The sequence below is a fragment of the Equus przewalskii genome, chromosome 9, assembly GCF_037783145.1.
Source record: "Equus przewalskii isolate Varuska chromosome 9, EquPr2, whole genome shotgun sequence".
NCBI lineage: Eukaryota > Metazoa > Chordata > Mammalia > Perissodactyla > Equidae > Equus > Equus przewalskii.
Genome location: NC_091839.1, coordinates 18,765,804 through 18,791,665, shown reverse-complemented (window position 1 = coordinate 18,791,665; position 25,862 = coordinate 18,765,804). Strand labels below are relative to the sequence as shown.

The window sequence follows — 25,862 nt, the reverse complement described above, 5'->3', positions numbered from 1 at the left end:
CCCTGCTGGCGTGAGTCCCTGCTATGCTTGTATTTCTTTGCCTGCAAATAAATATGTGGCGATCAGAGGGACCTCACCTCAGTCCTTGAGGCTGATGGTCCCCGTCCCATTGAATAATATAGATTGTGTTGTGTCTCTTATATAGACTGATCTGTCTATTAATTCTGGTGAAGACTTTTTAATTTTTAATTTTTTTTAATTTTTCCTTTTTCTCCACAAAGCCCCCCCGGTACGTAATTGTATATTCTTAGTTGTGGGTCCGTCTAGTTGTGGCACATGGGACGCCGCCTCAGCATGGTCTCATGAGCGGTGCCATGTCTGCGCCCAGGATCCGAACTGGCGAAGCCGTGAGCCACTGAAACAGGAACGTGCGAACTTAACCACTCTTGGCCACGGGGCCAGCCCCAAGTGAAGACTTTTTTAGGTATTGCGGTTTAGAACATAAAATCTGTGCTCCAACAAACCTCTACATTGTTTCTTCTCAACCAATCTGTGGTGAAGGACCAGTTTTTTAAATTTGCAACTTGTCATGGACCAGTGTTTTTGTAAAATACAATAGCAATGAATTAGCAGGAAAAGTAAATTGTAAAAAAATGACAAAGCCCAGGTTTTAATTTCTTCTAGACTCAACTGATAAATAATTAACTTGTCATATTGCTGTCGAGGTTTCCAACGCTCCCTCTCAATTAGTGTGCTATTCCCTCTGTGCTGAATGCGTTGTTCCAGTGCCTCACCTCTCAGCCTCCAGTGGAACCTCTCCCAACCCCCACACTGGGGACCCCCGCCCTATTAATAAGAGTGTGAAGTTTCCTTCACAGCACTGCTGACAAGCTGGATTCCACTCGCTGGTGGTTTTTGGTTTGTTTGTTTTTTTGGTGAGGAAGATTGGCCCTGAGCAAACATCTGTTGTCAAGCTTCCTCTTTTTTGTCCTCCCCAAAGCCTCAGGATGTTGTTGTATATCCTGGTTGTAGGTCCTTCTAGTTCTTCTATGTGGGATGCTGCCACAGCATGACCTGATGAGCAGTGTGTAGGTCTGTGCCCAGGATCCGAACCCATGAAGCCCAGGCCACTGAAGCAGAGCACACGAACTTAACCACTACACCACCGGGCTGGCCCCCTCGTGTATTCTTGTTTATCCTTTGTTGCCTCTTCCCCACTAGAGTGAGGGCAAGGATTGCTGTCTGCTGTGTCCTCCAGGGCTTCTGGCGTCTGTCACATAGCAGGTGCTCATCGTACATGTTGATGACTAACCAAATGAAGGAATGGAGGAGAATTAGATCTACCAAAATGCCCACCTGTAGGCAGGCGGATAAGTCAGGGTGTTGCTTGACCGTGGAATACTCTGCAAGCGCTTAAAATACTTGAGGTTAGTCGATCAATCCAGAGATGAAAAGATTGCTAGCCATGTTCCATTTCCTCTTGTTTAAATTGGCAATTCCTTCCGAATAAGCATGTCATGCACGTGGTGCAAAATTCAAAAAGTACAAAAAGTCAAGGGACAAAGGAAATGACAGAACAGGAGGCATAGCGTGACACATTAATTCAACAAATATTTATCGACCAGCTCTGGGATGAATTCTTTTTTGAAAGCTTATTGTGCAATATAATTGTGAGCTATATCTTTTGATGTTGATAGACTGCATTGTCCGATAACGTAGCCAATAGCTCCCTGTGGTTATTTAAATTTAAATAGAATAAAATTTAAAATTCAGTTCCTCGGTCCCTGTATTTATATTTCAAGTGCTCAGTACCCACCCTTGGCTAGCGGCTTGCAGAGGGGACAGCGAAGATCTTAGAACATTTTTATCAATGCAGAAAGTGCTGTTATAAACAGAGAAGGCTGCGTGTATATATATGGTATCTTTTAAGTTGTAAGAACTTCAGCAACATAAATGCTACAAACTTACAAAAAACCATTGGAAAGTTTGTTTAAATTTCTTTTACACTTAACAGCTTTGTAAATTTTGAATGATTCAGTTTTAATTATCGTCGTTGCAGTCTCTCTGGGGTTCATAGAAGGTTCTAGAAAAAAGTAACTTCTGGAGTTTTCAAACGACTTAGAAAGGATTTATGATATTAGTTAAAAAAAACAAAAACAAAAACAAAAAGCAGGACCCACAGTTGTTGTCTACAATGTGTGCTAAACTGTGTACAAAAGTTACTTAGATGAAAGCCTGGAAGGAAGTGCACGACCCTGCCGGGTGGTTTGCAGCCCCAGGTGGTCCGATTAGGTGCGAGTTCCTCTCTGGTTTTGAAAATGCTCGAGATTTTGCAAATTGCTCCGAGTAGCTGGTGAGATTTTGATGATAAGGAAAAAGCAAAGAAATAGCGCCTCCCCCCAAGGGGCAATTTGGAGACTTTTAGGTCCATAGTTTTTCACATTTATCATCACAGCTCACGATATACATTCTCCGTTGTGACCAAAACCTATTTCTCTCTCTTCCTCCCTCCTGCCTTCTTCTTGCTTTTTAACTCTTTTCTTTCCTTCCTGCAATACGCTCATTTTTCCATTTCTGTTCAATGGCACCTATTTTAAGGCTAGTTACAACCCACCATGTTGATTTTTTTTTTTAAGATTTTAGTTTTTTCCTTTTTCTCCCCAAAGCCCGCCGGTACATAATTGTATATTCTTAGTTGTGGCATGTGGGATGCCACCTCAGCGTGGTTTGATGAGCCGTGCCATGTCTGCGCCCAGGATTCGAACACTTGGCCGCCTGCAGCGGAGCGCGCAAACTTAACCGCTCGGCCACGGGGCCAGCCCCTCACCATGCGGATTTTTCACCTGCACTGTGAACAGCCTTGTCGTCCAATAATCACCTTCAGCCCATTCTACTTATTGCCACTTGAGGCAACATTTCCTCGCCGCCGCCAGACTTCACGGACATATTTACCGGCATTTCACAACAGAAACGCAAACGCTAGTAGGCCTGGATACGCTCACCCTCCGCAGCGCGCACTGAAACGCCTGTTAAAACAGGACCTTCCTTGGTGGCCCTCTCTTCCATGGACGGGGCAGCACGCCCACGTGCTGTGGAGGGGGCTTTGCTGGTGGGCAGCTGGGCAAGATGGAACTGGAGCTTTGAAAATGCTCCTGCCGTTGGCCCAGAGGTTCCAACTCCCCGTATTTGTCCTACAGGAAGCATGAGGGGTATGCCCGATTTCATGTACATTCTCTAACGGCAAACGACGGTGAGCATCTTCTCCTGTGCTTACTACTGGCCATTTATATATCTTCTTTGGTGAAATGTCTATTCAATTTTTTGCTTAACTTTTACTTGGTTATTTGTTTTCTTGTTATTGAGTCTTAAGAGCTTTTTATACATTCAGGATCAAGTCCTTCAAAAGAGAAAATGATTTGCAAATATTTTCTCCCAGCCTGAAGCTTGTGTTCATGTTAACGGTCATTTTTATTTTTTTGAGGAAGAGTAGCCCTGAGGTAACATCCACTGCCAATCCTCCCTTTTTGCTGAGGAAGATTGGCCCTGAGCACACATCTGTGCCCATCTTCCTCTATTTTATGTGGGACGCCTGCCACAGCATGGCTTAAGTGGTGCGTAGGTCCACACCTGGGACCTGAACCCGCGAACCCTGGGCTGCCAAAGTGGAGCGCATGAACTTCACCACTACGCCAGCCGGCCAGCCTCACTAGTGGTGTCTTTTGAAGTGGAAAGTTTTAGTTTTATAAAGCCCGATTGATCTTTTGAACGGATCCTGCTTTTGGTGGGGTTATATTGTGCTGCAGTAACGTGCAGTTTTGCCAACTCTAAGATTTAAACTCTCTGTGCCTTTAGTTGCTTCTGGTGGCAGCTCCCGTGGGGAGCAGAAGCCCCGGGAGGGGTAGGGACACACCCATCTGATGATGGTTTGGCGAAAACCTGAGTCACTGTGCTCTGCTGGACATTTGCAAGACATTCAACACGACAGAACGGCCTGGTGCACCAGCTCTAATTTGCCCGCGAGCTGCAGTAAAACGCACATTACGCTCCACTAGCTCCCCCTGTGCTGTCAGGCGTGGGAACGCCTAACGCCTCAATGACAAAACTATTTCCAACTCTTGTCCACCAATCCCCAGGGCATCAAGCTGGCTTCCTTCAGGACAGACCCGCTTACCTGTCAGGCCAGACAGCTCCGCGCTGGATCCTGGGGCCGGCACCCCGTATAGGAGGCTCCACAGAAACCTCATGTGCATACGGGGCCCGAGCCCAGCAGGGGAGGCTGTGATGGAGGTGGCCAGTGCTGACGGCAGAGGGCTGGGTACCCGCTAAATGCCAGCAGCCTCGGGGGCCCCCCGGGACAGACCTAACCTGCTGCCTAGTCTTCTTCCAGGTAAGATGCCAGTAACGTTCATATCCCACTTTTAGTGCCTAAATACCACCTGCAAAATGTCTTCACAAAGCACAGCCCCCCGGTGCGGCCTAAGTGTGCAACAGCCCACGTCCCGCAGTGGGGGACCGGCTCACAATGGTAGTTCCATACTTTGCAGCTGCATGAAAGTGAGCGAGCTCCACATAAACTGGGCCACACAGGCCGTGCTAGCCTTGGGAAATACCAATAACTGGCTTCAAGGAAATTCTTTAGCGTGTAAATCTCAACAAATCTTCTGCCACGAAGGGCAGGTATCAAGCAACATTTCTCTGTGCAGACTGCAGCACAGGCAGTTTTACGCAAGCTCCCTTTTCTTGCCAAGGGCCTGCCTCCAGAGCAGACACACACTGCAAAGACGCCAAATTGCTTGAAAAGTAATTTATTTGCTCCTGATCACAAAGTCCAGGGAAGGTGCAAGGGCAGTGCGGCTCCCTGGTTGTACCTCCCAGCTGCGGATCTACAACCGCCTCCGCCCAGCGCCAGGCTCAGTGCCCCCAGCACCCCTCACGTTCTGACAGCTGCAGAGTATAGCCCGTGACCCCGGGGGCCGTTTAAACGGACGCCCCACTCACAACGTAAAAGGTTTCAGCTCAAATACTGAAACTGAACTGATGGTTCCAACTGCTGCCTTCCTAGAGCTCTCAAGAACAAGTACGTCATGACGCCCGCACAGCTTACAGCTGTTAGTGCTTCTACGGCCCTTTCTGTGTTCCCAGCCTGCCAAGGCCCAGGCTGCCTGTGGTGCCTGGACAGCGGCCCCGGGGTGTCCCCCACATCCTAGGGCGGGCGGCGATGGAGGAAGGGCAGGCCAGGCCAAGCATGAGGAGTTAACAGTCAGTTTTATTGGGCTCAGACCAGGAGTCCGTGGGTCTTGAGGACCTCTGTGTATCTGTCAATTTTCTTCTCCACGTTCTTTTCAGCCTGTTTCCGTAGCCTCTGTGGGGTTAAGAGGACAGATGAGGATCAGCGGCTACTGCCGCCCAGGAGCACCCTGACGAGAGGGACCTGACTCCACTCCCCACCCCAGGCGGAACCCTACGCAGAGCCCTCCAGGGGCCCACAGAGACCATGACATCAAGAGCGATCCCCCACCAGGCGCGGCCTGGAGCGCGGCGCCCCCACTCCCGGCTGCTGCCCTCACCGTGAGCTGCTTTTTCTTCCGGTAATGGATTTTGGCCTTTTCCTTCCTCTTCTCCTCCAGAGTGGCTGTAACCGCCTGGTACTTCCAGCCAACCTCGTGAGCCAGGCGCCCTAGGTAGGCAAACTGAGGGGGGAAGGAGTGAAGCTGTAAGGAGACAGCCGGGACTGGGGCTGGGGCCCATAGGAGAGTGGTTGACAAATGGGGACCCTAGGTATTTAATGTTCCAATTTTTCCCTGGAAGCTGAGGACCCCCCCCCCAGAAGGGCTCCCTGCCCCTCCTGGCATCAGCTAAGCCATTGGCATTATCGGCACTGCCCACAGTGGCATCCGCAGACCATCGTGAGAAAAAGCCATCATCTGCCAGTCTTGGGGACCTAAAGATCACCCCCAGTGGGCCAGGGAGCCCCCATTAGGCCTCTCAGGGCAACCTGGAGCTCGCTCACCTTTCGTGTAGGCTTCAGACGCACGACCTTCAGGGCAGCAGGAACCACCATCCGCTTTTTCTGTCAGAGAAGGAGAGGGGCTTAGAGCCCTGCAGCGAGGGGCGTGCAGGGAAGGAGGGTGGCCGGGACAGCGTCTCAGCCAGCGCTGTTCTCACGAGGATCGAACAATGTAGGTAACTGTGGAACATCACGGACGCCGGGCCCCACGCACGCTGCCGTGAGGGCGTGGTCGAGCTCACCTTGTCATAGGGCGGCGGGATGCCATCGAACACCTTGAGGCGGTCCAGGGCGGCCTGGCCTCGCTTGGTCTTGTGGGGCAGCATGCCTGCGGGCAGAGGGACAGCAGGCCTGCTCAGTGGGGCTCGCGAGGACCCTGCCCTGTCCCCCACGGTGGGCAGCCGGGCGGCCTCAGATGGTAGTGCATGTGGAGTCATCTCATGGTTGGGAAACTCGAACACGAGTGGGAGAAGTCCTCATCACTGGCCGAGCCCCCATCACCCCCGCGGTCCTCGGGCCCGGCTCACCTCGCACGGTCCGCCAGAAGATGCGGCTGGGGGCTCGGAAGTGGTAGGGGCCGCGGGATGGGTTGGTGTTCATGCGCTTGCGGAGGAAGGCCAGGTACTTCACTGGGGAGGGGGAAGGGAGAGCGGGTGAGGCCTCCCAGCTCCCAGGCAAATGCCAAGTTCTGCCAGCCCACACCCACGCCCCAAGGGCGGTCTGGGAACTCACACTAGCATCTCCCACTGCTGTGGGGTCGCTTTCAAATCCTGAGACCTGAGCACCACCCAGGCCAACACTCTCTGGCCCTTCTCCCATGCCCTAACTTACACTTGTTTCTGTAGAAATTGCCAGAAATATTGATGCCCTCACAGCGCACGACCACCACCTTCCGGCCTAGAAGAAAAGGAAAGGGACGCAAAGGTTAGGAAGCCACCCACGGGCTCTGTGTGCATCCATCCACCTGCCCTGATACTGCCGAAGACCCAGACAGGGGAGCCTCCGGCCCCAAGTCACGGAGGAGTAACCGGTGGAGCTGGATTCAAGCTGAATTACGAGTCAGCCCCAAAAGTAAACTTCAGCACTGTAGCCCCCAGCCCCAGGGAGGGAGTGCTGGATGGTCTCAGAGCGGTGCATGGGGTTGATCTCACAGTCGTGAGACTCAAACGAAAGATGGTGATTGTTGCTCATCACCGACCTCCAGCCAGAGCTCGAGTCCGGGGAGCTGGGGACACTTACCCAGCAGCACCTGCTTGGCCACGATGGCCGCCAGGCGGCCCAGGAGATGGCCCCGGCCATCCAGCACCAGGACCTGTCAAGAGAGACAGCGAGAGGGGTCAGAGGCACCCACAGCTTTGATCCCACCCCAGTCAACAGCTTTCTACTTGTTTCCAGTTCGCCTGTCCCCCAGGGTGCTTCCTATCAGGTCCAGGACCCAGGAACTCGCACCCAAGGTTCACCTTGGTGGGCAAGTGTTTGACTCAGGATTTCAGCGAGGGGGATAACATTTCAAAGAAGCCCCCTCACATCTTGGCTGCTTCAAGGGCAGGAAATCTTATGCCCAGGTTAGGTTTGAGGCTAACAGGACGAGCTAGGATTTGAACAAGACTGGCCACACTCAGCCCACGATGCTCCAGGTGGAAGAACCCATGCTCTGTGATACGAGCAGAAGCCCAAGAGACTTAACTCTCTCGTGATCTCAAAAGTACAGCAGTTTCTAGCATGAATATCTCAGCAAAGAAAACGGAGGTTCAGAGCGGGTGAGGCTACACAAAGTCGAACTGCTCAAACGCCAACCCTCAACTTCATCAGGAACGAAAGTCCCTCCTCTTATGCTTGTTACGTTTTGTGATTATCAGAAGACAGTGAAGAAAGAAACAGAATCCAAAGCCAGACTTGCTAACGAGGTGACTGGCCCAAACCCTCACCTCTCCAGGCTTCAACTTCCTCACCTCTAAGATGAGTGACAACACCTGCCTCAGGAATATCGTGAAATTAATCAACTTACACAAAACAGAACGCAAACTGTGCCAGACACACAATAAATGGAGGAACACATGCCAGGAGCATTCTAAGTCCTTTATATATACATGAAGTTACACAAGGAGGCAGGGCACTCAGAGCTAAGCTTCTGCTGTCTTCCTCGAAGGCCTCCAGGTGCTTAAGGACAAAGCATGACCTGGGGGGAGCCTTTTATCACAAACTCTGCTTCCAGCAGCAACAGGCCTTCAAAGCATCAATCAACCCCAAAAGCAAAGGAAAAGAGCAATTCGTTCCCGAATGCCCTGTAGGGAGGTGCCCCCTGGACCTGTTGCATAAGGTTTCACGCTGTCTCAGAAAACAAATTTCCTTCTACCTTTCTAAGTCCTTCTGGCTGGCCTAAAAATTAAAAATCGACATAAAACAGATTGACGGGAAAAAAAATTACAGCCTAGTAACACGAATACCTCCTGTACACATGGGAGAGACCCACGAGAACTGAGTAACTTGCCAAAATCACCACATTAATAACATCGCCAGCTAAAAACAAAGACGCTGGGGGTGGGAAGTCACAGGAGGCTCCCAGGAAAAGCACAATAAACAAGGGTAAACTTGTTACGTAGATTTAACTTCACACGTTCTCCACTGAAAAACTTCTAGAGACTGTGTCACTCTCCCCTTCCTCCTACAGCGCGATTCTCTTCCCAAAGGAGATTCCTCTTATACACGTGAAGGTCTCTACCGGAGAGACTTAACTTCCACAATTCTCACAGCTTTTCCTGTCTGCGGCCTCTTAAAAATAACCCTATGCCCAAATAACATATTTAGGGGCGGCCAATTCTGCTCCCCTACAAATGCAAAATACTCAGACCTGCAAAGGAACGCTGATTAGCACACCCACGTGAGGGTGAAGCAATCCGTGCCTTGGGCAGGGTGCAAGTACCCCCCGTTTTGGGCAATCCTTGGCCTTTCATCACCCCCAGGCTGCCTGTCTGTCTTCCCCGCCGCTGGGGACACTGGATGGGACCAATCCGGCCAAAACCTGGCCGAAATCAAAGTAACCTAGGCCCAATTTAAAAATAAGCCTCCCCCTGCCGGAAGCCCCATCATCGCCTCTCGGGAGGAATGATGCCGCATTTCAGCCAATCTCGGGCATAAAAACTCTCCCCGGATCGCCTATTCCCTGCTTACAGATTCCTCTTACCCCCAAAGCTCCCAGTTTTGCTCAGTTATCCAGCTAAAGTATCAAGACACACAAACGAAGGTGAAATAAGTCCCAATGCTGTCCCCGGTTGGACTCCCCCCGGCCCCACGCCGCCCGGACCTCGCGGAGCTCGCACCTGCCCCTCCGCCATCTTCGGCAGCCGCCCGGGAAAGAAGGAAGTCGCGCCGAAGAGTTTCTTATCCCTGAAAAGGGAGCGGCGGAAATGACGCCACACGGGCTGCGCGGACAGCTCTCTGTCTTTTCATTGGCCAAAGTGTCCTGCGCGTGCGCAGAGAGGCAGCTGAGAAGGCGGGGCCTCTTCTGATTGTCCAATCCGGTGTCCTTTCCGTCGGACCTGGGCGGCCATGGCTGTGCCGGGCGGGAGGTCACGTGGGCTGGGGAGGGGGCGGCTCTGCTGGGGCGGGGCTGTCCCGCCTCGGCCGCCGTAGTTTTGCCGGGCTGTTCATTCAGTGCACACGAGGTGGGTTTGCGTGGGGAAGGACTGTTACCCGCTCCGGCGACAGCAGGCTGCTGGGCACGTGGTGGCCCGCAGGGGGCATCCAGGCTCGCCCTTCAGCGCTCAGTCTAGGCTGAGATCTGGCTGCGGTGCCTCTTCCTCCTGCCTGCGACTTGACCCAACCCCACACCCTGTCTTGGCCTCAGTGTCCCCATCCCTCTGCCATCCGAGGGTGTAGAAAGCAGCGACTTCAGTGCCTGAGTGGCCCCCAAAGGAGCTTCTCACTTTCTAGACGCGAGGCCTTTGCTTCGGTTGTGCCCCGTGCCTGGGATCCCCTCCCTTCCACCCCCCGCCGTCTAGAATCTGGCTTGTCGCAGTCCCACTGCCCTTTGGCTCCAGAGTCCTTTCTCCAGAGAGCCCCGCTGTGTCTCAGGCTGGGTCACCTGCCTCCTCCGGGCTCCCACGGTGCCTGCGCCACCTCCATCAGAGCGTGTGTCATCCTGTCCTAAGGCTCTCGGGGTCCCGTGACTTCTCCCCCATAGACCTGGGCTGGTTCTGACTCTCGTCTGGGTCCAGCGTTGCCCGGCACTGGCCCTGAGCCCCGGAAGCCCCAGAAAACAGGTACTGAAGGAAACATTGCATTAACTGCCAAACCGAGACTCAGACCCCAGCGGCCCCATCCACACCCTGTCCCATGCACAGACAGGCCTGGCCAGAGCTGGTAGAAAAGGATGATTTATATACAATTTCCCGGGGAGGAGGGCTTTGTACAGAGGGGGGCGGCTGGGGCCGGGGCCGGGGCCGGATGCTGGCGTTGCCTCCATCCTGGAGAGAGATTGAGAGGGGCGGCGCGGCTCAGGAAGGGCCCAGTCTCTAGCTGACTTCCTCCGAGTCCCGGCTCTGTGTCCTCCGGTAGGTGACAGCTCCCTCTGGGCCTCAGTGTTGTCCTCTGTAAAATGGGATCATAGATGCGTCTGTCTCACCGGGCTGTTTGAGGATCCATGGACAGGGGAGAGGAAAGCACCGAGCTCGGAGCTCTGCACAGACTCAGGGCGGAAAACAACTCTCTTCACAGCCAGCACTCGCTGTGTGTTCGGGCCTCGCTGTCCAAGAGAACTCTCTGCACTGAGGGAAGCGTTTTAGATCTGCGCTCTCGGATCCAGGCACAGTGCCAGCCACGTGTGAACACCGAGTGCTCCGAACGTGGCCAGTGCCACTGCGGAGCTGAATTTTTAATTTTATCTAACTTACACTAATAGCGTCGTTACTGGGAGTGGGAAAACTTCTTCAGGCATTACCTTTCCTCAAAAAAATTGTAATAAAAATTACGGTTCAGAAACAAGTGCTGAAATGAAAAATCATCATTACTATTATTTACAGTCCAGAGGTCTTTTATTTATTTTTACACCTCTGATGCCCTGACCTCACAGGGCATGAGTTCCCGTGGCTCAGTTTTCACAGTGTGGGGCCCTGCGGGGAGCAGGCTGGCACTTCTGCTGGACCCAAGTAACTTTCTCTTTGGCTTCCTTCTTTTTCTGATCATTTTCTTTCACACGTTTCAAGGAGCTCTCTGGGCTCGTACAGCGCTTCCTACGCTCAATACAGACATCAGTGCTCTTGGCGAGAATCTTGCCCTTAACTTGTTTGTTTACAACAGTGCCAACAGCATGCTGGCTGACACTGTCGACTCTCCCTGTTTTGCCAAAGTGACACTGGGGTGGGGGGACATTCTTTTTTTGAAGAGGGCCCTCTCCTTTGATGTCTTATAGAGTCGACATGTGTGGCCAAAGGAACAACTCCACGTTTTCTAGAAGGCCTAGAGAACCGACAGTGGCTGCCTCTCCTCTTTCCCTTTGTGTCGTTTATTTTGGCGAATTACTGGAAGATAGTGGTTCCGGCCAAAAAGAAGGAAAAATCGTTAGAAACTAATCACATAAAGTAGAGGAAGATTGGCACAGGTGTTAGCTCAGTGCCAATCTTCCTCACCAAAAAAAAGAAGAAAGAAAGAAATTTAGAAACCGATCCTCAATCCAGTTACTGGAAAACTTCTGTATGTTGCGAACAACTTATGAAGTTGATTTTGCAACTGTAAATTTCATGAAATCTTAATACAGATCAAGTATTGCTGATAACAATTGAGCGTCTGAATCGAGATGTAAGTGTGGAGTACACACTGGATTCTGAAGACTTGGTATGAAAAAAAGCATGTAAAACCTTTCACTAGTAATTTTTTAAAAATATGGGTGACATGTTGCGAGGAAAACATTTTGGATACACAGAATGAAATAAAATATTCAAAGTAACCTGTTTTCTTTTTGCTTAAAAGAAACTGGCTACTAGAAAATTTGAGTTCACACCTGTGGCTTGTGTTCAGTTTCCGTTGGACAGTGTTCGCTAAGCACCTCACATGAGTCACCTCACCTAACCTCTCTATGGTAAAAGGACTATTATTAGAGTCTTTTGTACGAATAAGGAAACTGAGGCAGAAGAGTGAAAGGCACAGAGGCTGGAACTAGAGGGCCCGGAGTCAAATCTTGGCTCTATCACTCATGAGCTGTGTCACTTTTGGCAAATTCTCTCCCTCTCTGTGCCTTGGTTTCAGCCTTGGTGAAACAAGGATAATAATGGCTTCTCTATAAGAATAACCAGCTTCTCAGTGAACCCACTGGGCCTCTCCTTCCTCCCTCTGGGCCCATTCGCCTCCTGCCCCCACACGGGTTCCCCGGTTCTTTCCTCCATCACTCGCTTTTCTTGGCTGGCTGCTGCCCTGGGCAGGAAGTCCCAGCTCCCCTGCCTGGTGGCTGAGACCTACGTTTTCCTGTGGCATTTTTCAAACCCCTACGCACGCCTGCCCCGGGCTGGCCGAAGTTCCTGGAACAGCCTGAGTTTTGTCACACCCAGAGGGCTTTGCAGAGGCATCCCCTCCGCCCGCTCCAGGAGGCCACTCTCTCCCGGCTTGCAGACTCTTGTACCCAAACATCTCCCCTGGACCCCACAGGTCCCCACGGAGCTCCCTGTCTGTCCCTCATCTCCCTCTGCCCCCAGGTGCCCCAGAGGGCCAGACTCAGGGTCCTCCGTGCCCCCTCCCCAAAGCCCGTCAGACTCCCACCCTGTCCCTCTTGATCCCTGACCCCTGACCCCTGACTCTGCCTCCATCTCTGTCCCCTCCTCTCCATCCTCATGGTCCTGGTCCCCGCCCCCCCCCCCCCCCCGCCTCAGGCTTTGTCCTCCCTCCCTGGACCCTCAGCCAGCCTCCTCTCTGGCCTCCCGTCTCTCTCCTCCGGGCTGTCCCAGATCACGGCCCCAGGGGGGTCTTCGTGCCTCCAGAGCTGACCCGCCCCTCCCCTGCTCACGGCTCTCCTGTGACTCCCCATGCGCCCGCCCCTCATCCCCCAGAGTCCAGGGTCCTCAGCTTGGTGAAGGACTCACCAAGTCAGTGCTCCAAGAGCCGCAGGGGCAGCACGTCCTGGGGACTGGGGCCGGGGGCCCCTGGCCACCCCCTCAGCCCTCCCACCCCCTCTGCTCGCCGCCCCTCACCGGCTCCCCAGGGCGGGCCGGCCTCCGCCTCCTCCTTCGCCAGTGCAGGCACCAGGCGGCGGCCGGCAGCAGGACGGCCACGGGCAGCAGCAGCAGCAGGAGCAGCAGAGGGGCCTGAGGGGCTGGCAGGGCTGTGGCCCCCAAGGCCCCGGCACTCCTCGGGGGCAGCAGGGTGGAGGAGTCTGGGGGGAGAGAGGAGGCTGGTGACTGGGGAGAAGGGCAGGGCCAGGGAAGGAAAGAAAGCCCGCGTGATGCCGGCTGTGTGACCTCGGGAGGGCTGCTCCCCTCTCTGTGCCTCAGTCTCCTCGTCTGTCAGTTGGGGGTCAGCATTACACCTACCTCATAAGGTCGTCACGAAAATGACATGAGGGGATATACAGAAAGGGCTTAGAGCAGTGTCTGGCACATAGGTCGCATTTTATTTTATAATTGGACAAAGATGTTTCTAGAGCTTCTGTATCAGTTTGTTTATTCATCTCCTTCCCAACAGTCTGTGAGCTCCATGTGGGCGACAGGAGCCTTATCTGTCTTATTTATCACTAGAACCTACTACTTAGTGCTTGCTAAATAATATTAACATAGTTTAAATATTTGAATGAATAAATGGATAGATAACAAGACAATAAAGGATAGAATGTACGAAGCTATGATGGCCCACAAGGCCCCATACAATCTGGCCCCCTCTGTTCCTTCTGTACCCTCATCTCCCACAGTCTCCCCTTCACTCCCTCAACTCCAGCCACAGGGGCCGCCTCACTATGCCTTAAACACATAGGCAGGTTTCTGTCTCAGGGCCTTTGCACTGCCTGTTCTTGTTCCCAAGTTTCAGTGACCTTCCAGCCAACCACCTCAGACCATGATTCTGTCACCCTGTTTTAATTTGCCTGCATGGGGCCCCTTACACTCAGATATTTTCCTGTTTGTCTATTTGTTTACAGTTAATAATACTTGGCTGAATAAATGAAGAGTCATAAATGTAAATACAAATGAAGCTAAATCAAAATGGCAAAATGATTGGGAGTGCAGGGAGAAACTGAGAAAAATATCACTAGAGTGGGAGGCTTTTTTTTTTCTTTTTTGAGGAAGATTAGCCCTGAGCTAACATCTGCTGCCAATCCTCCTCTTTTTGCTGAGGAAGACTGGCCCTGAGCTAACATCCATGCCCATCTCCCTCTACTTTATATGTGGGACGCCTGCCACAGCATGGCTTGCCAAGCGGTGCCATGTCCACACCCGGGATCCAAACCGGCGAACCATGAGCTCACTTAACGCTGTGCCACCGGAACCGGAACGTGCTCACTTAACCGCTGTGCCACCGGGCCGGCCCATAGACCGGAAGACTTTTTAATATCCCTCTCTGAACCTGACAGGTCTATAGACAAATATACCAAGGACAGAAAGACACAGTAATTCCATGATAAAGTTGACAGAAGATATACCCACAGATTCGACTCTGACCCCACCAAAAAATTAATCTATTCTTTTCCTAAGACCTTGCTCAGTTAGAAAACTGAGTATATACTTGGCCACAAAGAAAACCTAAATAAACTGAAAAAGCTGAGTTTCCACAGGGCACAGTCTCTCATATTCCAATAAAGTTATCTCGTTTTGGTACTTCAGCGCTGGCCCTCCCAGGTGGCAGCCACTCGCCCCACGTGGCTATTGAGCATGTGGCCTGTGGCTGGTCGGACTTGAGACGTGTCATCAGTGGAAAATACACACCAGATTCTTAAAGACTTAGTAGGGAAAAAAAGAATGTGAAATAACTCACGAAATTAGTCTTTTAAAATATTGACTATGTGTTGAAATGGTACTAGTTGGAAATATTGGGTTAAATAGAATTTGTGACTGAAATGATTAATTACTAAAAATAAGTATAAAAGGATTACAATTAAATGCAATAATATCATTATAGAGAACAGATTAGTGGTTGTCAGCGGTTAGGGATGGAGTTGTTGGGAGGAGGTCAAGGGGCCAGCCCTGTGGTGTAGTGGTTAAGTTCGGCGCCCTCTGCTTCAGCAGCCTGGGTTTGTGGGTTCAGATCCTGGCTGCAGACCTGCACCACTTGTCAGCCATGCTATGGTGGTGTCCCATATATAAAATAGAGGAAGACTGCCACAGATGTTAGCTCAGGGCTAATCTTCCTCAAGCTAAAAAAAAAAACAGAGGAAAATTGGCAACAGATGGTCGCTCAGGGCCAATTTTCCTCAGCAAAAAAAAAAAAAAAAAAAGGAGTGGGTCAAGTTAAGTATCTTGATTGTGGTGGTGATTACAGGAAGCTACACGTGCTAAAATCTCATACACACACTCTTTTAAGGGTTGAGGTGTGTCCCTCAACATTTGTATGTTGAAGTCCTAACCCCCAGTGCCTCGGAATGTGACCTTATTTTGGAGACGGGGTCTTTAAAGAGATAAACAAGTTAATGGTTAACTTGAGTGTCAAGTTATGAGGCGTCAAGAGACGAGGGCATCAGTGGTGGCCCCGACTCCAATAGGACTGGTGTCTATAAAAGAGAAATCTGGACGCAGAGGGAGAAAGCCACGGGAACACGGAAGTGGCCCCCTATGAGCCAAGGAGAGAGGCCCGGACATGTCCTTCCCTCGCCGCCCACAGAAGGAGCCAGCTTGGCCAACACCTTGATTCCTGACTTCTGGCTTCCAGAACCGCGAGGCAATAAATTTCTGTTGTTTAAATCACCTGGATTGTGTTACTTTGTTACTGCAGCCCAGGCACTAACACGTACACACACACACACACACATGCACACACGCACGCGCGTGCAGGTGGAACTGATAAAATCTGAATACTCTGTGGATTGGTACGTGTCAATTTCCTGGTTTTGATAGCGTCCTATAATTAATGTCAACAGGCAAAAGGTCACAGCGGGGAGGCTGGGTGAAGGGTGGCCTGGAGCTCCCCGTGCATTTCTTTGCATCTTTCTGTGAATCTATAATTCTCCCCCCTAAAAAAATCAAACAACTAGTAACTTGCTAGAAAAACTCAAATGTGAAAATTCCTGAAAAGAAGTGAACTCAGTTTTTTTTTTTTAACTTGACCACTAGAAAATTCACACTGAAACAGGCGGCCCTCATTTCTGTCGGACAGGGTGGCCGGAGAGAAACAGGCAGGGACTGTTTTTCCCTTCTCAGAGGTGGGTAAACTGAGGCCCAGAAAGGGGAATGAACTTGGGGGAACATGCCCAAAGTCATGCAGCCCGTGGGAGGGGGTGAGGGTGGGAGGGGAGAGGGTGGATGGGGGACTGCGGGGGCGCTGGGAGCCTTTACCGGGCTGACACTGCAGCTCCAGGCACCGGGAGAAATTCCGGCGGGTGATCCAGGGCCTCAAGGCCAACAGCTGCTGGGAGGTGTCCTGCAGGAGGTGGGAGATGTTGGTCTGGACGAATCGAAGACAGCTGGGGGGGGGCTGGGGGCAGGGGAGGGAGACGTCACCACCGCATCACCCCCAGTGTCTCAGGCCAAGGGCCTTCCCTGCCCAGCAACGCCCAACAACATGGCCCAGCGAGGCTGGGTCTCAAGAGTTTGGACCCCTGCTCCCCCTGGTTGCTAGGGAGAAGCTTCCTTAGCAACACCCAACAACAGGGACCCCATGAGGCTGAGTCTCAGAGTTTGGACTCCTCCCCCTGGTTGCTAAGGGGAAGCTTCCTTAGCAACACCCAGCAACCGGGACCCCACGAGGCTGGGTCTCAGAGTTGGAACCCCTGCTCTGCCTGGTTGCTAGGGAGAAGCTTCCTTAGCAACGCCCAACAACAGGGCCCAATCAGGCCTGGGTCCAGAGGGAATTTAGACCCCCTCCTTCTCCCGGTTGCTAAGGGGAGAGAACCCCTTAGCAACGCCCTGCCACAGGACCCGAGAAATAAACTCAGAATTGTCGCCTCGGGCCCAGCCCCTTCCCCATCCTCCGCTGCCTGGAGAAGAGTTGCTCCCCAGCAACGGGGGCCCCCAGTGGGACTGGGGTTCCAGCTCCACCTCCTTTGGGTTGCTAGGGTCAAAAGAAACCTCCAGTAACACCTCGCAGAGCTTGACTTCCACTCCCTAGGAAGGCAGCTGGCTCCCCTCACTTGTCCCCCAAGTTCAGGGCTGACCTGGAAGGCACATAAGGTGACAAAGAGTATCTCGGTGTTGACATCCTCCAGCAGGTTTTGCATCTGGGACCCAGCCACAGTCTTGAGCCTTCTCATCCAGCGCTGGGCCAGGACCAGGCGCCAGAGGGCCCCACAGAGCTCGTCCTGGGGAGGGACAACCCGAGCTCTGGGCCCCGCGGGCAGAGGGCACTCGGGGCTTGGGTGCATGGGGCTGGGAGGAAAAGGGGCTTGGGGCCGGGACGCCTGGCTCCCAGGGCAGGAGGCGGCCAGGTGGGTAAGCTAGGCTGGTCTCCTGGGGGCGGGGTGCACCTCCAGCCTCTCCTGCCCACCTCCATCCCAGCCACCCCGCCCCCCCACCTGACACTCACGTCCTGTAGGTTGGAGGCAACCGTGACTGGGTAATCTTGAAGCAGGTAGTCAGACTGCAGAGAAAACGGGGGCAGGTGGGGCTGAAGACAGGAGGAAGGGAACTGTGGAGACCCGGAGAGAGGGGGACAGGGACCCACGAGGACAGAGACCTAGATGGGGGGAACTCAGACCCAGCGAGGGAAGCTGGGCCTCCAAAAGGCCCGCAGGAGAGGATGGGAGCAGCCCTCACCAGCTTGCCGATGGTCTTAGCAAAGGTGGAGGAGATGGGGCTGTGGCTGAAGGAGCAGTCGGGGCTCCCGCGGAGGCCGGGGCTGAGCAGCAGCAGCAGCAGCAGCAGCAGCGAGGTCTGCAGGGCGGGGGGCACTATTGGCTCCACACCCCCCTCAGCGAGGCTTCCCCCCGGCCCCAGGGCTCATCCATCTCTTCCAGCTCTCTGCCCCCTCCATCTGGCTCTGTGCGCCCCTCTCTGACCGGCCTCTTCTCTCCCCCTCTCTCCACCTCCCCGACTCAGCCCGTCTCTCTCCCTTTCTGCTCACCTCTGCCTGGGATCTTCTCTTCTCTGTCCACCCCTCTGCCCTTCTGTGCTTATCTCTCCTCCTTCGTCCTGAGCTGGGTCCTGTCATCCCCACTGGGACCCATCTCCCTCTGTTTCTTCCTCTGACGCTTGTCCATCTCCCCCCACCTCTCTCCATCTCCCCCACCCCTGTTCAGCTCTACCATTTCATTCATCTCTCCATCTCCCCCACCTCTGTCCATCTCCCCCACCTCTGTCCACATCTCCCCCACCTCTGTCCATCTCCCCCACCTCTGTCCATCTCCCCCACCTCTGTCCACATCTCCCCCACCTCTCTCCATCTCCCCCACCTCTGTCCATCTCCCCCACCTCTGTCCATCTCCACCCACCTCTGTCCATCTCTCCGACCTCTGTCCACATCCCCCCCACCTCTCTCCATCTCCCCCACCTCTCTCCATCTCCCCCACCTCTGTCCATCTCCCCCACCTCTGTCCACCTCTCCCTCACCTCTCTCCATCTCCCCCACCTCTGTCCACATCTCCCCCACCTCCCTCCATCTCCCCCACCTCCGTCCATCTCCCCCACCTCTGTCCATCTCCCCCACCTCTGTCCACATCTCCCCCACCTCTCTCCATCTCCCCCACCTCTGTCCATCTCCCCCACCTCTGTCCACCTCTCCTCCACCTCTCTCCATCTCCCCCCACCTCTGTCCCATCTCCCCCACCTCTCTCCATCTCCCCCCACCTCCCTCCATCTCCCCCACCTCTCTCCATCTCCCCCACCTCTCTCCATCTCCCCCACCTCTGTCCACCTCTCCCTCACCTCTCTCCATCTCCCCCACCTCTGTCCACATCTCCCCCACCTCCCTCCATCTCCCCCACCTCCGTCCATCTCCCCCACCTCTCTCCATCCCCACAACCCCTGTTCACCTCTACCATTTCAGTTCATCTCTCCATCTCCCCCACCTCTGTCCACGTCTCCCCCACCTCTATCCATCTCCCCCACCTCTGTCCATCTCCCCCACCTCTGTCCACATCTCCCCCACCTCTGTCCATCTCCCCCACCTCTGTCCACATCTCCCCCACCTCTCTCCATCTCCCCCACCTCTGTCCATCTCCCCCACCTCTGTCCATCTCCCCCACCTCTGTCCACATCTCCCCCACCTCTCTCCATCTCCCCCACCTCTGTCCATCTCCCCCACCTCTGTCCACATCTCCCCCACCTCTGTCCATCTCCCCCACCTCTGTCCACATCTCCCCCACCTCTCTCCATCTCCCCCACCTCTCTCCATCTCCCCCACCTCTGTCCCATCTCCCCCACCTCTGTCCATCTCTCCCCACCTCTGTCCATCTCCCCCACCTCTCTCCATCTCCCCCACCTCTGTCCACATCTCCCCCACCTCTCTCCATCTCCCCCACCTCTGTCCATCTCCCCCACCTCTGTCCACATCTCCCCTACCTCTCTCCATCTCCCCCACCTCTGTCCACATCTCCCCCACCTCTGTCCATCTCCCCCCACCTCTCTCCATCTCCCGCACTTCTCTCCATCTCCCCCACCTCCGTCCATCTCCCCCACCTCCCTCCATCTCCCCCACCTCTATCCATCTCCCCCACCTCTGTTCATCTCCACCCACCTCTATCCATCTCTCCGACCTCTGTCCACATCCCCCCCACCTCTCTCCATCTCCCCCACCTCTGTCCATCTCCCCCACCTCTCTCCATCTCCCCCACCTCTCTCCATCCCCCCACCTCTGTTCATCTCCACCCACCTCTATCCATCTCTCCGACCTCTGTCCACATCCCCCCCACCTCTCTCCATCTCCCCCACCTCTGTCACATCTCCCCCACCTCTCTCCATCTCCCCCACCTCTCTCCATCTCCCCCACCTCTGTCCACATCTCCCCCACCTCTCTCCATCTCCCTCACCTCCCTCCATCTCCCCCACCTCCATCTCCCCCACCTCTCTCCATCTCCCCCACCTCTGTCCACATCTCCTCCACCTCTGTCCATCTCCCCCACCTCTGTTCATCTCCCGCACTTCTCTCCATCTCCCCCCCACTTCTCTCCATCTCCCCCACCTCTCTCCATCTCCCCCACCTCTGTCCATCTCCCCCACCTCTGTTCATCTCCCGCACTTCTCTCCATCTCCCCCCCACTTCTCTCCATCTCCCCCACCTCTCTCCATCTCCCCCACCTCTGTCCATCTCCCTCACCTCTGTCCACGTCTCCCCCACCTCTCTCCATCTCCCCCCACCTCCCTCCATCTCCCCCACCTCTGTCCACATCTCCCCCACCTCTGTCCACCTCTCCCTCCACCTCTGTCCACATCTCCCCACCTCTCTCCACCCCTCACCCCTCGGTCTCCCCTCTCGGCCCTGCCTCTCCCCCTCCTTCTCTCCCTGGTATACGCACAGTTGGGCTCCAGGCTGGCGCCAGCACTATCATCTCGGCCGGGGGCCCCTCATGCCTGTGGCTGGATCTTGGAAGGGACAGAGGAGCGAGTCTCGGACCCCCGCACCCCAGCCCCTTCCTCGTCCGCCCCTCCACCTCCCCGCCCCTCCCTCGGCCCCTTGATGTGGCTAAGTTTCCGCCTCCGACTCCCACGGGCTTCCTGCGTGAGCCCCAGTTACGGCGAAAGGTCCTCATCTCCCCTTCCAAGAACCCCGACGTCCGGTCCCCGGAACCCTCCCCAGGCCGGGGACCCAGGAGCCCGACCCCCAGCCCTCCGCCCTCGGCACCGGGAGGGAGACCCCGGCCCCGCCCCTCGGGGACCCGAGCCCATTGCTCCTCACGCACCAGGCTTGCCCCAGCTGGGTGTGGAAGGGGCCAGGCCGGGTGACAGCCGGAGACCGAAAGTGAAAGGGAAATTTGGGGTAGACGGGGAGCAGGGTGGATTTGGCCGAGGCAAGGGGCGCCCCCTGGTGGTGACAGGTGGGGGTCACACCGCGGAGGGCGCCTCGGCCTACGCGCGCGAAGGATGAGGTGGGGTTGACTCCGGGACGGGACACACAGTGAGCGGGCCGCTGGGCCCCCAAGCCCTTCACCTCCGCCTCGAAACGCCCCCTCCCATATCCAGGGAGACGGCAGCGCCATCCCTCCAGGTGCTCAGGCCCAAAGCCCTGGAGTTGACCTATGACCTCTGCCTTTCGCTGCCCACGGACAGTCCAGCTCATCAGCAGATTTGTTGAATGACTGTCAGAATGTATCCAGAGTCCCACCACTTCTCACCACCCCCATTGCCATCACCTGGGTGCTGCCACCACCATCTCCCACCTGCATATCACTGTCGCCTCCTCAGGCGGCTCCCTGCGACAGCCCTCACCACCAGCACCGCCAGGGTGTTCTGCAGGTCAGCTCACGCCCCTCCGCCGCTCCAAAGCCTCCCTTGGCTCCCACCACACTCAGAATCAGACTCCTCACCGTGGCCCACACAGACCTGCAGGACCTGGCCCTGTCCCCTCTCTGCCCCCGCCTCCTCACTGTGCCAGAGGGTGGCACACTTCTGCCCCAGGGCCTTTGCACTGGCTGTTCCCTCAGCCTGGAATGCCCTTCCCCCAGACACCCACATGGCTCACCGCCACCTCATCAGGGGTTTGCTCAAATACACTCCTCCCCCACCACCCTTTCTCAAATGGCGCCCCCTCCCAGCACCCCCACTCCTTGCTCTCTCCCTTGTCACTTATCGCCTTCTGACACACCCCACAGTTTACTTATCTTCTTGTGAGTTGCCCCCACTGGGACGTCGGCTCCGGGAGGACCACAGTGGGTGTCTGCTCACCCTGCTGGGTAAGATGCGCGTGGAAGGTGCTCAATCAGTATTTGTTAAGTGGAGGGACAGACAGAGCCTGGCCTCTTTCCTTCCTCGTTATTGTCGTATAGTAGGGAACGCGTCTGCTCTTTGTCTCTGGTTCCCGGGAGGCAACCAACCGCTAAACCCTTGGAATTTCCGGAAAAGTGATAGCGGTGTCTTGGTTACTCGTGGGGAGCCCCCTGGCCACCCCTGAGTTTATGCTGACGAGACTCAGGAAGGGGGCTGGTCAGGCCAGAAGGCCCAACCATGTGATTAGGTTGGGGCTTAGAGGCACAGGGTATCAGCCCAACTTGCCGACCTCTGACCTCCAACCTCCAACCTCTGGGGAAAGAAGAGAGGCGCTGCAGATTGAGTTCTCTCTCAGCCTCCGTCTTCACACGACTTTCTCCTCTTCTCACCGCGTCCCATCTCTTCTCTTTCTTATAAGGACAAGTCATTAGATGTGGGGCCCATTCGGATGACCCAGGATGAGCTTATCTTGAGATGCTTAACTTAATTCTATCTGCAAAGACCGTTTGTCCAAATAAGGTCATATTCATAGGTTCCAGGTCAGGATGTGGACACATCTTTTTGAGCAGCCACCACTCAACCCACTACAGTTCCCTCAAGGCTGTTTCCCACCGCTGGGCCTTTGCATATGCTGTTCCCTCTGCCTAGGATGCTCTCCCGCCACCACCTTTCTAGCCTAATCAGATCGTCAGTGTCCTGGAAGACTCTGCGATCGCTAATCATCAGGAAATGCAAATCAAAACCACAATGAGGTATCACCACATGCCTGTTCCGATGGCTGTTACCCAAAAGCCAGAGAGAAGCAGGGAGAAAAGGGAACCCTTCTGCACTGTTGGGGACACCGCCTCAACACAGTTAGCGTAAGAGAAGCCAACCTGGAGAAGCCATATTGGAACCATGAATAACCCTGACTCACCGGCCCCTTGAATCTTTGCTTTCGTTGCCTAGATAAGTAATCGTCCTGCGCCGGGGAATTTGCAGGCTCTGTAGATTTTGCAGCCCCTCCCAGCTGCGGGAAGATGATCGCTTTGTTCTTTCGAGTTCTCCAGGAATGTGATGGCCTCCAGAGAGTCCGCGCCGATATCCATGACAGCTGAAAGGTCTGATGTGCAAGTCCCAGGCTGCAACACCAGGGGTCCGGAGTTTCCTACCCCCTCCCTGTAACCCACCGGCCTGTGTAACGGCTTCCAGATTCTGCGCCCCCTGAAGATGGTTCTCTTGGACATCAGTCGGCCGTCTTCCCCTTTGCCAGCAAGTTGTAATAAAAAGTCCTGTCTCTCCTACCTCCTTGCCTCTTGACCACGGGCATGTCTTGTGGCGGGTAGACGACCCCGCTTCAGGCGGTAACATTGGTGGGAATGTAAGTTGGTGCAGCCACTATGAAAAACAGTATGCAGGGGCCGGCCCGGAGGCACAGCTGTTAAGCGCTCACATTCCGCTTCGGTGGCCCAGGGTTCGCCGGTTCGGGTCCCGGGTGTGGACATGGCACCGCTTGGCAAACCATGCTGTGGTGGGTGTCCCACGAATAAAGTAGAGGAAGATGGGCACAGACATTAGCTCAGGGCCAGTCTTCCTCAGCAAAAAAAGGAGGATTGGCAGCAGATGTTGGCTCAGGGCTAATCTTCCTCAAAAAAAAAGAGAAGGAAATCCTGCCATTGGTGACAATGTGGATGGAACTGGAGGACATTGTTACGTTAAATAAGCCAGACAGAGAAAGACAAATACGGTATGATCTCATTTATATGTGGAATCTAGAAAAGCTGAATTCAGCTTCTAAAAAAGCTGGCCCTGTAGCTCAGTGGTTAAGTTCACACACTCCACTTTGTGGCTCAGGCTTTTGCCGGTTCGGATCCTGGGTGCGGACCTACACACTGCTCATCAGGCCATGATGTGGTGGCGTCCCACAGAGAACTAGAAGGACTTAAGAACTAGGATACACAACTATGTACTGGGGCTTTGGAGAGGAAAAAAAAAAGGGGAATATTGGCAACAGATGTTAGCTCAGGGCCAATCCTCCTCACCAGAAAAAAAAAAAAAAAAAGAGCAAGTAATGGCTTAAAAAAGCTGAATTCATAGAACCAGAGACTAGAATGGTGGTTGCCAGGAGCTGGGGATTGGGGGAAATGGGGAGATGTTGGTCAAAAAGTACAAACTTTTAGTTAAAAGACGAATAAGTTCTGAGGCTCTAATGTACAATATGGTGACTATAGTTAACAAAACTAGTCAATACCAGTTTCAAGAACTGTAGACCTGAAAGTCGCTAAGACAGTAGATCTCCCGTGTCTACACAACATATATAAAAGGTAACTATGTGGAGTTACGGGGGTGTTGATTAACTTGACCATGGTAATCATTTCCCAATGCACATACATATTAAATCGTCACGTTGCACACCTTGAAAAAATTATGTTGTACAACCAAGATATATACAATTTTTATTGGTCAATCATATCTCAATAAAGTTAGAAAAAAATTCAACGAGACGGCAACTTCCTTGGGAAGATTCCTGCCACCTCTCATCCCCCCCACTCTCAGGCTGGCTAGGGTGCTTTCTCTGGGCCCCCAGGGTGCCCCGAGTTTCCTCTATTATAGTACATGGCACCTTAGGTTACCTCTGTATGTCTTTCAACCAGAGCTGAGACTGCCTCTCCTCTGCTCATAGACCCTCTATGGCTCCCTAGTGCCCTTGGGACAAACTTGCAGCCCTTGCCGACACCTTGATTTTGGACCCACTTTGGACTCCTGACTCCCAGAACTGTAAGGTCACACGTTGTGTTGTTTTATTTAAGCCACTAACTTTGTGATCATTTGTTACAGCAGCAACTGCAAACAAATACCTGCCTCGCCCACCAGAATGTCAGCTCCAGGAGGCCAGGAGCTTCTTGTTCACGGCCATCTCCCCAGCGCCTGGAACAGTGCCTTACTCATAGTAAGCGCCCAGTGGATATTGGACCGACTGGATGCTGCTTTGATGAGGAGCTCCTGCCTCCCGGCCAGAGATGACTGGACCAGAAGTGGACACCTGACCTAGGCTGGCCAATCAGACTTCCCCTCCCGGGGATGCAGTGCTGAGCGTCGTCCGGGGGCACACGGACCTGCCGAGACGGGCTTGGGCTGGTTAAGGCAACAGATTAACAAGAAGGACCCTGAGGCAGCCCACAGAGTCCAGAGGGAGTCGTCAAACTGCAGGCAGGAACCCGAGCCTTCCAGAGCCTTCCAGAGCCTTCCCACCAATGCTCCCCTCCCTCCGTGTCGCTCCCGTGCAAACGTCCAGGTCCTGGGAGAGGTAAGCTCTGCGTCCAGACTTAGTCAATGCCGACAAGAGGTGGCCCAGGACAAAATCAACCTCTAATTAAGCCAACACTCATTAAGCACGTCCTGTGTACCCGTCACTTAGCCCCATTTTACAGATGAGGAAAGTGAGGCTCAGAGCCGTTAAGCAGCCTCCCTAAAGTCAAGTCTTTCCTAGAAAGATTCAAATGAAGCAGACAGGCAGATACAAGACCCAAAAGATCCCGGGCCCACGAAAAAAGGATGTGCCTACACTCCAGGTTCTCAGGACCCAGGGTGCCCGGATGCATGTCTTGCCCTGTCTTCGGTAAGGTATCTCTGTAGCCTTCCAGAAAATTCCCTTTTATCCTAAGCTAGCATGAGTGAGTTCCTTGCATCGAAAAGAATTCTAAAACAGTGGTATGGTGGAGTGGCTCATTTTGGCTCATGGGAACCGACTGCTAAAAATTCAGCAATCCTGGGGGCCAGCCTGGTGGCATAGCGGTTAAGTTGTGCACTCCACTTCAGTGGCCCAGGGTTGGCGGGTTTGGATCCCGGGTGCAGATACACACACTGCTCATTAACCATGCTGTGGCAGCATCCCATATATAAAGCAGAAGACGACTGGCACAGATGTTAGCTCAGGGCAAATCTTCCTCAGC

General features: G+C 54.0%; 2 protein-coding genes and 4 non-coding genes across 13 annotated transcripts; all 6 read right to left on the bottom strand.

Moving 5' to 3' along the window:
• Positions 1 to 5,186: 5,186 nt before the first annotated feature.
• On the bottom strand, positions 5,187 to 9,568 carry RPL13A (ribosomal protein L13a). 3 transcript variants are annotated; one of them, XM_008523782.2, is made up of 8 exons: positions 9,268 to 9,568; positions 7,187 to 7,259; positions 6,779 to 6,844; positions 6,475 to 6,576; positions 6,190 to 6,275; positions 5,951 to 6,010; positions 5,508 to 5,630; positions 5,187 to 5,302 (listed from the first exon to the last, which is right to left on the bottom strand). In XM_008523782.2, the coding sequence occupies exons 1-8, from the start codon at positions 9,280 to 9,282 to the stop codon at positions 5,216 to 5,218; spliced, it is 612 nt and encodes a 203-aa protein (XP_008522004.1). In that variant the 5' UTR covers positions 9,283 to 9,568; the 3' UTR covers positions 5,187 to 5,215. The 3 variants fall into 3 exon arrangements, with proteins under 3 accessions (XP_008522004.1, XP_070489257.1, XP_070489256.1); XM_070633156.1 differs by having other exon boundaries at positions 9,132 to 9,307; XM_070633155.1 differs by having other exon boundaries at positions 9,252 to 9,302.
• On the bottom strand, positions 5,783 to 5,869 carry LOC139073762 (small nucleolar RNA SNORD35). The gene has a single exon (XR_011522750.1). It is a non-coding gene; the product is annotated as a small nucleolar RNA SNORD35 (small nucleolar RNA).
• LOC139073760 (small nucleolar RNA SNORD34) lies at positions 6,079 to 6,149 on the bottom strand. Its single transcript, XR_011522748.1, has one exon. It is a non-coding gene; the product is annotated as a small nucleolar RNA SNORD34 (small nucleolar RNA).
• Positions 6,353 to 6,437, bottom strand: LOC139073758 (small nucleolar RNA Z195/SNORD33/SNORD32 family). The gene has a single exon (XR_011522746.1). It is a non-coding gene; the product is annotated as a small nucleolar RNA Z195/SNORD33/SNORD32 family (small nucleolar RNA).
• Positions 7,065 to 7,148, bottom strand: LOC139073759 (small nucleolar RNA Z195/SNORD33/SNORD32 family). The gene has a single exon (XR_011522747.1). It is a non-coding gene; the product is annotated as a small nucleolar RNA Z195/SNORD33/SNORD32 family (small nucleolar RNA).
• Positions 9,569 to 10,229: 661 nt separating the features above from the next.
• FLT3LG (fms related receptor tyrosine kinase 3 ligand) lies at positions 10,230 to 21,036 on the bottom strand. Of its 6 annotated transcripts, none has more exons than XM_070633150.1 (8): positions 20,907 to 21,036; positions 20,523 to 20,589; positions 17,827 to 17,943; positions 17,597 to 17,650; positions 17,229 to 17,372; positions 16,411 to 16,549; positions 13,126 to 13,307; positions 10,308 to 10,537 (listed from the first exon to the last, which is right to left on the bottom strand). In XM_070633150.1, the coding sequence occupies exons 2-8, from the start codon at positions 20,553 to 20,555 to the stop codon at positions 10,325 to 10,327; spliced, it is 882 nt and encodes a 293-aa protein (XP_070489251.1). In that variant the 5' UTR covers positions 20,556 to 20,589; positions 20,907 to 21,036; the 3' UTR covers positions 10,308 to 10,324. The 6 variants fall into 6 exon arrangements, with proteins under 6 accessions (XP_070489253.1, XP_070489254.1, XP_070489251.1 ...); XM_070633151.1 differs by having other exon boundaries at positions 16,411 to 16,495; positions 20,907 to 21,022; XM_070633152.1 differs by lacking the exon at positions 13,126 to 13,307 and having other exon boundaries at positions 10,230 to 10,537.
• Between the last annotated feature and the right edge of the window lie 4,826 nt (positions 21,037 to 25,862).

What these genes read in the sequence shown, in the direction of transcription:
- RPL13A (XM_008523782.2), bottom strand. An exon ending in GGCCAAGCAGGTGCTGCTGG is followed by an intron (nt 6,845 to 7,186) that starts GTAAGTGTCCCC and finishes CTTTTCTTCTAG; the next exon opens with GCCGGAAGGTGGTGGTCGTG. An exon ending in CTTCTGGCGGACCGTGCGAG is followed by an intron (nt 6,276 to 6,474) that starts GTGAGCCGGGCC and finishes CTCTGCCCGCAG; the next exon opens with GCATGCTGCCCCACAAGACC.
- FLT3LG (XM_070633148.1), bottom strand. Translation starts at nt 18,289, where the DNA reads ATGGAGAGAGGTGGGGGGAGATGGACAAGCGTCAGAGGAAGAAACAGA. An exon ending in TTGCCTCCAACCTACAGGAC is followed by an intron (nt 17,373 to 17,596) that starts GTGAGTGTCAGG and finishes GTCCCTCCCCAG; the next exon opens with GACGAGCTCTGTGGGGCCCT. An exon ending in CGGCCCGCCCTGGGGAGCCG is followed by an intron (nt 10,538 to 13,125) that starts GTGAGGGGCGGC and finishes CCCATTTTACAG; the next exon opens with AGGACAACACTGAGGCCCAG.